Consider the following 12,331-nt stretch of genomic DNA (forward strand, 5'->3'; position numbering starts at 1 on the left):
TTTAAATATTTTAAAATTCTTTAAATAGGGAATTAAAAATACCTATTTTTTATTTTTTATTAATAAATGTTTTTAAATATTAATTATTTTTATATTTAAATAGATAACTTTAAGCTGTTTAATTGTTTTTTTTACAGTAATAAAATGCTACAAAAGCTACAATAACTTGTAAATATATTATTACTCTTATTATTATTAAAGTATAATAATTCTTCAGTTGGATTTTAGATAGTTTTTAGTTTTTTATTAAAAGATAATTTTTAAAAAATATGTTCTTCTGATTGTTGAGTCAGGAATTAGGATCTCTTTATATTCATTTTCTTTTTTTTCTTCTTTTTTTATCCACGCCTATAAGCAGATGTTCAGGCTTAGCTGTTGCACTTTCTTTGGGTTCGTGTGATGAGTTAAAGCTCCTGGAGACGGCTTAAAGGGAGCCCGCAGGTTCTTTCCTTCCTCACAGTGTCGTTATCAAACAATCAATACAAAAATGTCAGCGCATCAGCAGGAGGGGAAACCGAGAACCTGTGCAAATTTAATCGCTGGTCTTCACACTGCGCACGAAACGGAGCAAACTGCTGCTGAAATGAGCGTTACTTCTCTCAGGGGCTTTCTGGGAGTGTGTTTCAATCCATGCATTTTTTTATTTCGACACTAGTTAAAGTGCTAATCTGTGGGAAAGTCCAGAGGATAGAATGAAATCCCCAAAATGCAGCCGGAAGCACCAGATAAGCAGACACAAACACAAACGTCTTAGCAGCGTTCACTGTTGTGTCTCGACCTTAACGCCTTGTTTAATATAAAGGGCCCCCAAAAAACAGCATCACAAAATTCTCAACATGAGATAACAGTGGGTGTGTCCCAATCTCACACACACACACAAATCATCCTGAACCTATCCACCATCTAAACCACATAAACCCCACTGCGAACACCCTACCACTTTGGCTGTGTCCCAAACCCTGCACTAATTAGTTTACAAGGGAACACAACAGAACTGCATTGTGGATGTGTCTTAAACTACACTACATAGAGAATAACAACACACTACAACATAGACTCGTCCCAAACCACACTGCAATTTTGACTTTATAGGGAACACATTATAAGCCACCTTACCATCTGTTAACTACCCCAGACTGCACCCTACACACTATATATAGGGCACACAACCACATGATGTCTCTACTGTGGCTCTGTCTCAAACCACACTCTTTATTGAACATACAAGGGAGCAGGGAGACCACAAATGTCATTAATTACTACAACACTTTTATGTCTCAGCGTCTCCTAACTATGGGCATTTCCCAAACCACACCTTATAGGCCACATAAATGTCTTAACTCATGCCTTATGATCCGTTCCCAATCAAGCGGTTTATTCAGTACATACTGTACAAGTCCTGTCCCAGTCCACTGTGAACATGTCCCAAACCACACTCTGTGCACCATCAAGGGCGGGTAAAACACAACTGCAAACTTACTATCTGTCAACAAACAGCGGGCACTATAAAGGGTGCAGGGTCGCATCCCAAACCACACTGAGCAATTAGATTTTGCTTAACAAAAACGAACAAGTTTAGGATCAAATTAAATGCAAAACCAGTATTGACAAGTAATTCAATGTGTGTGTGTGTGTGTGTGTGTAGGTTGGCGAGGCCCGGGCTCTGTACAACATCGGTAACGTGTTTCACGCTAAAGGGAAGCAGCAGTTGTGGGGATGTTCTCAGGAGCCGGGAGACCTGCCGAGTGACATGAGAGACACGTTACAGAGAGCCACCGCTTTCTACGAGTGAGAACACGTCATTCATTGCTTACGTTTTAAGTATTCTGACACATGACCTCCATCTGACTTCACATTCACTTTTTCACACACTGGTATCTTTTTCATCTTGTTTTCGAACCTCGTTCAGTTGTGTGTGGTGTTGAAAAGTCTCAGGGATGATAAGAGCTGAGTGTGTTTACAGACGGAGCTCACGTACACACAGAGACACGACAGGTGGAGGGAAAAAAAAACGCAGTATAAACACTACTTAGGAGAGAGTCATTTTCCACAGAGGCAGTGTTTGGTGTCAAAGCAGCATGTAGGGGAAACTCACACCACAAACACACACACAATACGGGCTCAAAGAGAGAGAGAGAGAGAGAGAGAGAGAGAGAGAGAGAATAACAGAACACAGTTCTGAGAGTAAAAACTCCCTATATTTCTGTATATAATCCTCTGTTATACTAATGCACTTATCCCAAAAGTGTTTCACTAGTGCTTGGAAACCGTAGAGGCAGCAAGTTTTCTCAGTACGCCGGAGCCACGATCAGAAACACTGGCCTTCCAGGAACTCCTTTAACGGCCCAAACATGTAGTAATGGCTTATACAGTTAGGACTGTATGGGGGATGTGGCGGTAACTCCCAGACGAGTTCCTGTAACATGCAAGTGGTGTTGGTGAATGATTGTGTGTATAGATATTCACGTACAGTCTTTTTAAAAATGTTTGCACCGTTTAAATGTTTTCCTGCGGCTAAGAGTCTCATCACTGTGCCTTCATTCACCAGACAAATCTAATTAATACCATGGAAGGGGAATAAAATGGTGCTAGAGCTGTTCCTATTAAAATAGAAATTCTCCAAATCTTAAATAAACTTCACATTCTCTATCTCTTTCTGTGTGATGTTTTTATAGATCTCTAGTTAACTTATGTTTTACTTATTCACGTGTTCTATGTGAATTAACCATAATAACCCTTTATTTACGTACTTGCTCATCTTTATGCAAGTGTGACAATAATTATGGTCTTATCATATCCATCATTTTATCATCAGTTTTCTTCTTCTTTAAGCGGCCACACACTGGTCACATGACACAGCTCAACCAATAAGAATACAACATAGAGAAATTGAAACATTAGAAGATAACAATATAAATAATATTTTTTGTTAATTATTAACACTTTTACATCTCAGTGTTTCTTGTCTTATGTCCTCCTCCATTTATGTTTCAGGATGAACCTGTCTCTGGTGAAGGAGCTGGGTGACCGGGCCGCTCAGGGGCGGGCTTTCGGTAACCTTGGTAACACACATTACCTGCTGGGTAATTTCGTTGAAGCCATCAAGTTTCATCGTGAGGTAAAAACAACAACAACAACAACAACAACAACAACAAAACCCTGCAAAACTTTACAATTACAAGATAATGCAATCAATTCTAATTTATTAGTAATTAAACAACACATTAATTAACATACTGTTATTTTTAACATTGTTTTTTTTGTAGTTTCAATAATAAACAAATAAATAAACACTCTGTACGCTTTTATTAATATAACGACTAACAAAATTGTACCAATTAAATGTAATTATTCAATCAAGTTTAATTTAAATAATTTAATTTAAACTAAGAAATTTTCCATACACATTTTTTTGCATTTGACAAGAATTATTAAAGCATTTAATTAACGAAGCGAAAATCCCTGACACTTTCTAAGAAGTTTGTCTATATAATTAACTATTAGCACGTTCGTATCACTTCACAGTGCATTCATAAGGCATTATAAACTATTTTTTATATAATATTTTATTTTTTATATAACTATTTTTTATTTAATAATTAAGGAATATATTTGACACTTTATAGATTTTTAATAGTGTTTATGAATATATCTCAATTATATGACGTGTAGCTGTTTGCCTTGTGAGGCATGTGCGGTAGTGCCTTATGAAGCGACATAAAAGCGCTATAAGCACTAAACACTCTGTAGTAATCATTCTTTAAATGGTTTATCAATGTCTTTGTAGTCATTTATTTATTTCATTATTTTTTTAATTATATGTAATCATCATTGTCTTATGAATTGTCTTGCATTGTAGCTTTATTAACGATACCGCATCCTACAGTACATATGGCCTTCATAGGAACTGCTTATGAACACTTGGTATTCTGCTGTTGCTCAGTATAATGAACCGCAATATTCCATTTATGTTAATTAGCAAAGCTAAAACTTAGACAGTTTCTAAGAAGTTTGTATCTATAATAAACTATAAGCACATTCATATCACACAACAATGCATTCATAATTCATAATATAAACTGTTGTTAAATAATTAATGAACATACAGTATTTGAGACTTATATGAGACTATATGATGAGATTTTTATTCGTTTTTTTTTTAAATATATCTTCGTTATGAATTATGCTCATGCATACGGGGGCTTGGTGATATAACGCGTTCATAACTTGTAGTGTAGTTGTGGTGTACACTCGCTGTAGTGTCTTATGAGGCGACATAAAGGCGCTATGGTGCAACACACTTTGTAGTGCATTCTTTGAAATGTTTATGTAATATGTCTGTAATAATAATGATGTGTAATGTCTTATGAGTGCAATAATAGCTTTATTAATGATACTGTGGCCTACTCAAGGCCTTCATAGGAACTTCCTATAAAAATTTGATGTTCTGCTGTTTCTCAGTTTGGAGTTAATTGATTCATAAAAGTGATCATTAACAAAGCAAAATACAAATACTTACCAGGATGAGATGTGTTGCATGCCAGATTGTGGAGAAATATTTATAATATTTTATAAACACTTCATAGTGAAATGAATTCTTTATTTTGCTTTATTACTCAGAGACTTTCCATCGCTAAAGAGTTCGGAGACAAAGCGGCGGAGCGGCGGGCCTACAGCAACCTCGGCAACGCTCTCATCTTTCTGGGGCAGTTCACCTCAGCCACAGAGTACTACAGGTACAGCAGGACTACTGCGACACCTAGAGGCCTGCAGAGGAACACACACACACACACACACACGCAGTACATGACCTCTCTGATACTACGTACCAACAAATAAATCAACAATAATTCTATCTTGCTTAATGTGTGTGTGTGTGTGTGTGTGTGTGTGTCCGTGCATCAGGAAAACCCTGCAGCTCTCCCGCCAGTTGAAGGACAAGGTGATGGAAGCTCAGGCGTGTTACAGTTTGGGAAACACATACACACTGCTGCAGCAGTACGAGCGCGCCATCGACTATCACCTCAAACACCTGCTGATCGCTCAGGAGCTCAACGACAGGTGTGTGTGTGTGTGTTCTCTAGGAACACTATAGAACTATTAAGCTATTAAACCTCTTAAGCTATTTATAAGCAAGTGATGTACTAATTACAAAAAACTGTTAATGTGTGTGTGTGTGTGTGTGTGTGTGTGTAGAGTGGGAGAAGGCCGTGCATGCTGGAGTTTGGGAAACGCCTATGTGTCTTTAGAAAACCATCGCCAGGCTCTGCACTACGCACACAAACACCTCGACATCTCCAGAGAGGTAAAGCTATTATTATTATTATTATTATTATGATTATTGAAATAATGTTTTTTTGTCTATTGTTATATTTACTGTTGTGAAGTGATGATGACGGCTTCACAGCAGCACTGACACCGGAGACTCCTTCCATAAATGTTAAATAAACATCAAAACATATCAGGAATTTTTATTAAATGTCTCTCTCTCCCTCTCTCTTCTTCTCTCATGCTCTGTTTCCCTTGTTTTTTTTCTCTTATTCGCTCTGTCTGTCTCTTGCGTCCTTCTCTCTTTTGTTCTGTCTCTCTTATTTTGTGTCTCTGTCACTTTGTTCTCTCTGTCTCCTGTTTTGTCTCTCTCTCTCTATCTTATCTTTCTTTCACTCTTTTTCTGGATGTCTCTTGTCTTTCTTTCATTCCCTCTGTCTCTCTATCTGGCACTCTTTCTCTTCTTCTCTCTCTCTCATCCAATCTCTTTATCTGTCCTTTTCTTCCCATTTCTGTCTCCTTTTCTCTCTCTTTGTCCGTCTCATTCTGTCTCTCTGTCTTTTTCTCACGTTCTCTCTCTCAGATCGGGGACAGGAATGGGGAGTTGACAGCTCGGATGAACGTGGATCAGCTGATGGAGACGCTGGAGGTGAAAGAGGGAGACCTATCGCCATGCGGCTCCGAGTTCGAAACGCAGGGTAAGAGAGAGAACGCACACACACACACACACACACACACACACACACACACACACATTCAGTGACTCACAATGTGTGCGTTCGTGTTCTACATACCTCTATGCCTTTTCACGACTCTCCCACTCTCTCGTCACACACGTACACACACACGTACACACACACGTACACACTCTTTCACACCACAGCCTGGAAGAGAAACTTGTGATGGTGTGTGTACTCACTGGAATTGGTGGAAAGCACACGCACACACACAGACACACACACACATCCAAACACATCCACTGTAACAGCTCTAATAGCTGTAATTATCGTCACCCGAGGGACGAGGCACTCCGCTCGAGTGTTTCGGGCCTGCAGGTTGAGCTGCTGTAATTGAGGTAAAATCTCTCTCACTCTCGTTCTCTCTCTCGTTCTCTCTCTCTCTCTCTCTCTCTCTCACACACACACACACACATTACACACACTACACACACTAATGGATGTGCATCGACCTGCCACTCTGACACTTATTTTAATTTGTATTAATACTCTGACCAGGGTGTGTTAAATAGTCCGCTAATGGTGCTAACGCTAACGCTAATGCTGTGACTCATTTCATACACGCCATGTTCTTTGTTGGAAGAACATAAACAGTGACGGATGGACAGACAGACAGGTCACCTAGATGGATAGACAGATTTATAAACATAAAGACAGAGCGACAGACAGACTCTGACAGACATGGATGGACAGACAGACAGATGAATGAATAGACTAAAAGGCATGCAGACTGACATACAGACACACAGATGAACAGACAGGCAGACAGTTATGGTCAGGCGGGCAGACAGACAGACAGACAGATGGTCAGATAGACAGACATGTACACAGATGGACAGACAGATATGCAGACAGACATGTGTGCAGACAAATGGGGTGTTGAGACACAGGCAGAGACACAGACAGAACGACAGGTTAATAGATAGTCGGACAGACTGGCAGTCAGACAGACAGATAGATAGACAGAGACATAGACTGTCCTGTTTTCCCTATCCCTTTCTTCTTTGTCCTTTGTCCACCCTTTTTTGTAGCTTTCTTATTTGTTCTGTCTCTCTCTGTACCTTTCTTTCTCCCTGTTTCTTATTCTGTCTATCTCTCTGGCTGTTTCTCTCTCTCTTTCTCTCTCTCTCTCTCTCTCTCTCTCTCTCTCTCTGACACTTTGCCTCTCTCTGTTTGTGTGTTTGTGTCTCATTCTGTCATTTCTCTCTCTCTCTCTTTTTGATAGATATTTGATAGATAGACTGAGAGACAGGCTGACACACAGACAGGTGGAGACACTGGTCAGAAATGGAGGCTGTAAGACAGACAGGTGTAAATAGATAGGCGGATAGATGGACAAACACAGACAGACAGACAGGCAGACAGACAGACTAATAGAGAGGCAGGCAGACAGACAGACTGACACGTGGGTGCACAGACAAGCATGAAGACAAAACGGAACAGCAATCAGAGGCAGATGGATAGATACACAGACAGACAGATGGACAGAGAGAGACAGTACATGGTCAGATGGACAGGATGAGTGAGTGGAAGATTTCATTTCACCGTGGTCCTTGACTCAGTTGTCCATTTTAGTTGAGCCGGTGGAGCGAATAACAGTGAGTCACTGTGTGTGTGTCTGTGTGTGTGGTGTGTCTGTAGGCGCTCGGCCGAAGTTGAAGAAGAGGAACAGTATGGACAGTGTTGATCTGTGGAAGTACACTTCTGAAAAGGTTTGATGTTTAAAGCAACTGTGTTAACGCACTGATGTATAAAACACATCGAAGTGCACATTGTCTTTAATCGTCCTCATTGTCTTGCAGAACGGAGACGGACATGACGTGGACGGCGTGTCCCAGAGGTCTAAACATCAGCTGTCTCACTCCAGCAGGAGGAAGAAGTACACAGAGAGCCAGACATCAGAGGACCGGCAGTGGCTGGACTCACCTGTGGACACGGATGACATCACTGTACAGGTAACGCCACAGGTAGGAGCTCCGTTACGCACCTGTATAACACATTTTACACCTCACTGAAGGAGGCGGGGCCTCTGTGTCAGTCAGTCCACCTGGAGGGGGTGTGGCCTATGCATCTGTCAGGCCCAGTGAAAGAGGCGTAGCCCCTTCATCTGTCAGTCCCAGTGAAGGGGGTGTGGTCTCTGCATCTGCCAGTCCCAGTGAAGGGGGTGTGGTCTCTGACTCTGCCCGTCCCAGTGAAGGGGGTGTGGTCTCTGACTCTGCCCGTCCCAGTGAAGGGGGTGTGGCTACTGCGTCTGCCAGTCCCAGTAAAAGAGGCATGGCCTCTTTATCTGTCAGTCTCAGTAGAGGGGGTGTGGCTACTGCATCTACCAGTCCTAGTGAAAGAGGCGTGGCCTCTTCATCTGTCAGTCCCAGTAGAGGGGGTGTGGCTACTGCATCTGCCAGTCCCAATGAGGGGGGTGTGGTCTCATCATCTGCGAGTTCCGTTGAGGGGGGCGTAAGCTCTGTGTCTTTCGGTTCCAATGAAGGGGGTGTGGCCTCTGCTGTCCCAGTAGAGGGGGTGTGGCTACTGCATCTGCCAGTCCCAGTGAAAGAGGTGTGGCCTCTTCATCTGCCAGTCCTAATGAAGGCAGGGTGGTCTCTGTGTCTGTCAGTCCCAGTGAAGGGGGTGTGGCCTCTGCATCGGCCGGACCCAACAAAGGAGGCGTGGCTTCTGTGTCTGCAAGTCCTAGTAAAGGAGACGTGACCTCTCTCTGTTTTAATGCAGGAGGAATAGCTTAGATATTATAATGTCTAATAAAAAAAAATTTTTTTTAACTAATTAGATTTTTTGTCTGTTCACATGTACACACACACACACACACACACACACATTATAGAAGACTAGATCATTTCTAACCAGAACGTTTGTCATTGTACACCTGACCTTCACACTGAGTGGAAATATAGGTTCCCTTCCCCTCAGTGACCCGTTAGCTCTGAGCTGTGATGGACGGCCATGTTGGCCTGGAAAAATGTGTGTAGGTGTGTGTGTGTGTGTGTGTGTGTGTGTGTGTGTGTGTGTGAAAAAGAGAGAGAGAGAGAGAGAGAGAGGTTATTACTTTCTAATGGAGGAGGTATAATTAGAACAAAGCCCAGAGAACTGAGCCGCACAGGTCCCATTCTTAATTAGAGTCCTTTGACCTGGCCTGGTATACACACACACACACACACACACACACACACACACACACACACACACACACAGAGTTTCTGTCTCACTTTCTATGAGTATCTCACATAAACACACACACAGTCATTATATTGTGTCACGTTCTGTCATACACATGGTCTCTTTATCTCTCTCTCTCTCTCACACACACAATGTGTGTGTGTGTGTGTGTGTGTGTGTGTGTACATACATGTTGTGGTCTCTATAGCAACGGTGATGTCATTTAGATTAGGACCGCCCACTCTTTCACAACCAACACTTAATTGAATAATGAAACTAAATGCATTAAGGCAGAAGCAGTAGGAGGTGTGTGTGTGTGTGTGTGTGTGTGTGAGAGAGAGAGAGAGAGAGAGAGAGAGAGAGAAATGTTCAGACAGAAAGATAGATAGAATAAGACACACATAAAAGGAAAGAAAAGAAGAAAGAAAAGATGGGATTGGGAAAAAACTTTCAGAGAAAAACATGAACACAGATAGATAAAAAGATAGAGGGATAAAGGCTGAGAAATAAAGAGGATGGAGGGAAAGGTGTAGCGAGTGTGAAAATGAAATAGGAAAGAGATAGACAGAAGGGGGAGGTGAGCGAGAAGGACAGATGTTGAGTGAGGGAGAGGAAAAGAAAGAGGGAGAGACAGATATCAAGAGACTAAGAACACAAAAAAGAGAAAGAGAGAAGGCAAAGAGAGATTGTAAGGATGAGTGAGAACGACAGAAAGAAAAAGGGTATGAAGGGTAAAAGAAAAAGATACTGAAAGAGAATAAGTAGGTAAGAGAGAGAAAAGGATTAAGACATCAAGTGATAGAATATGCGAGAGATAATATTTAAATAATATTAGGAACATTTAAATAATATTAGGAAGTAGAAAAAAGGTTGAGACAGACAGAAAGAGAGACATTTAGAAAGAAAGAAAGATTAACAAAAAGATTTAGGGACAAAGAAAAATAAAAAAAAAGGCAATGTAGAGAAGATGGAAAAAGGCAGAAAGAGAGAAAAAGAGTGAAAGACAGACAGAGAGAGAGACATTTAGATACAGTGAGGGATTAGAAACAGAATGAGACAGAAGACAGAAAGAAAGCGAGATAGAGAGAGACATTTAGGAAAAAGGTGGATTAACAAACAGAGAGAGCGAGACTTGGAGTAAAAGAAAAATTAAAAGAGACAGAATGAAATGAAAAGAAGATGGAAAAAGACAGAGAGAGAGAGAGAGAGAGAGAGAGAGAGAGAGAGACAGGTGATGGTGGTGCTTTGCGTCCACACCGTGTTTCGAGGATTAGACGTGACTGTGCATGTGCTGAGGTTAAACACGTTTATTCTCCTTTATTTTCACCTGATTCGTTTTCCTCTTCCTTTCCTCATGCGGATGCTGATTAGTGCTGGAATCCTCAAATTATACCCGGTATCTCTCTCTTCCTCTTCCTCGTCCTCGTCCTCCTCCTCCTCCTGTCTGTCTTGTTCTCAGTCTGTCTGTCTCTCGGTGCACAATGTGACCTTGATCAGCCCCCCCCCCCCTTCCCTCTCGCCCTTTTCCCATAATGAGTTGTTTTCCCACAGTGGCAGGGAGAGAGAGAGAGAGAGAGAGAGAGAGAACAGATGAGTGGTTTTTGGTCAGTCGCTTTTCGCTTCCATCACCTGAACACCAGCAGCTTAAGTATGTCTCTTTCTGATTCTTTTTTCTTAAAAAATTATTATTATTATTATTATTATTGTTTTTATGATTATCAGCCCTGATTGGCACTGCTTTCTCTTCGACGCGGTGAGCATTTAATCCATGGACTCACTAATATAACACTAATTTGGTAATGCTAGCTTCTTTAGATTTTTTTCTTCTTTTTCTTTTTTCCAATCCTAAGCTTGCTCCTCGTCAGAGTTTCTGATTCGTTCGTTACGATTCTTGATTTTAAACGAGGGGTCGAGTTAAAATTTTTACTCAACTTATACATTTGCCTATAGCTGCTAGTTTATACTTTGCGTTTATATATCATAATTACTTATTTACAAATAAACATCCTCAGAGATTAAGCAAAACTACAATTAACCAGTACTTTTAATAATAATAATAATAATAATAATAATAATAATAATAATAATAATAATAATAATTTGGGAATATTTTGAGTTGAAAAGCTAAATAATGTTTAAAGTTATTAATGTATGTAATTTTTTTTGTTTTACAAATAATAGAAAGAGTTGTTTTTTTTATCATTTAGAAAAATTATTAAAGCTTAACCAGATTTTCATGTGTTAGATCTGGATTTTTTTTCGATCTCTCTCTATTTTGCTATTTATACCAGTAATTAGCTAGTTTTTTTATTTATCGCATAGTGCATTTTAAATGTAGTTTATGGTAGCGTCCAGTTAACCTTAGATACGGTGATTAGCAGCTACTGTGTACTCTATATGTAGCTGCTAAATCTAGCTAGCAAAAAACTATTTAAATAACTATTTAGTGTAAAAATTTAACTTTACATTTGAATTTACATTTTTTGGCTTTCCTTCATGCTAGTTTAACTATGAATTAAATTAGATTAGTGATGCAAGCTTACTGTACTAGCTATGTACAGGTGACATGAGGCGTAACAACAAACGTTCGCTGTTTTGTCGCTTGATTAAAAAAATTTGTGGCACAAAGTAAGATTTTTGAGTTACAGTTTTTGATATTACGATGAACATGATATTAGAAAAATTTCTAAACAAATATTCACGCCTAGTATTCTATTATTTTGAACTGGTGCCCGCTGAACAGGATTATGAACCATGTCTTGTGCACAGAAAAATCCTCTTTAATGTAAAAAAGTATTGGACCGTGATGTCTTGCAGATGGGACAGGTCTGATCTCAGCTGCTTCACGGCAGGGTAATGATATTCTGTGTCCAAAAATGAAAGACTGAATGTTGTTCAGCGCAGGCTTAGCGTGTGTATTGATGAATATCGATGGCGTGTGTGTGTTCGTGGTTGTGTGTGTGTGTGTGTGTGTGCGTGGAGGTTGTGTCCTCATGTCCTTAGGCGAATCCATCCTGGAGCTGCGCGGTTGATTTTTCGTTTCTGTGCTGATGAGATATTGAGTTCTTGAGCTCGGGTATTAACCTTCCCACCGACTCTGAGCCTCAGTGTGCTTTTGAGGAACCGATAACACACACATTTGGGCGGCATTTCTGGGT

At 40.3% G+C, this 12,331-nt stretch overlaps 1 protein-coding gene across 2 annotated transcripts in view; it reads left to right on the forward strand.

The window, feature by feature from the left end:
- Positions 1-12,331, forward strand: part of gpsm1b (G protein signaling modulator 1b) — a 32,792-nt gene that overhangs the window by 16,612 nt on the left and 3,849 nt on the right. Inside the window, exons 4-11 of one of the 2 annotated variants that reach the window (XM_053485419.1) lie at positions 1,646-1,788; positions 2,995-3,118; positions 4,621-4,736; positions 4,906-5,061; positions 5,197-5,305; positions 5,852-5,966; positions 7,647-7,717; positions 7,808-7,972. In XM_053485419.1, the coding sequence (XP_053341394.1) occupies positions 1,646-1,788; positions 2,995-3,118; positions 4,621-4,736; positions 4,906-5,061; positions 5,197-5,305; positions 5,852-5,966; positions 7,647-7,717; positions 7,808-7,972 (999 nt within the window). The remainder of the gene's footprint in view (positions 1-1,645; positions 1,789-2,994; positions 3,119-4,620; positions 4,737-4,905; positions 5,062-5,196; positions 5,306-5,851; positions 5,967-7,646; positions 7,718-7,807; positions 7,973-12,331) is intronic. The other variant, XM_053485420.1, reaches the window with a different exon arrangement.

Source organism: Clarias gariepinus, chromosome 24, assembly GCF_024256425.1.
Source record: "Clarias gariepinus isolate MV-2021 ecotype Netherlands chromosome 24, CGAR_prim_01v2, whole genome shotgun sequence".
NCBI classification, from domain to species: Eukaryota; Metazoa; Chordata; class Actinopteri; order Siluriformes; family Clariidae; genus Clarias; species Clarias gariepinus.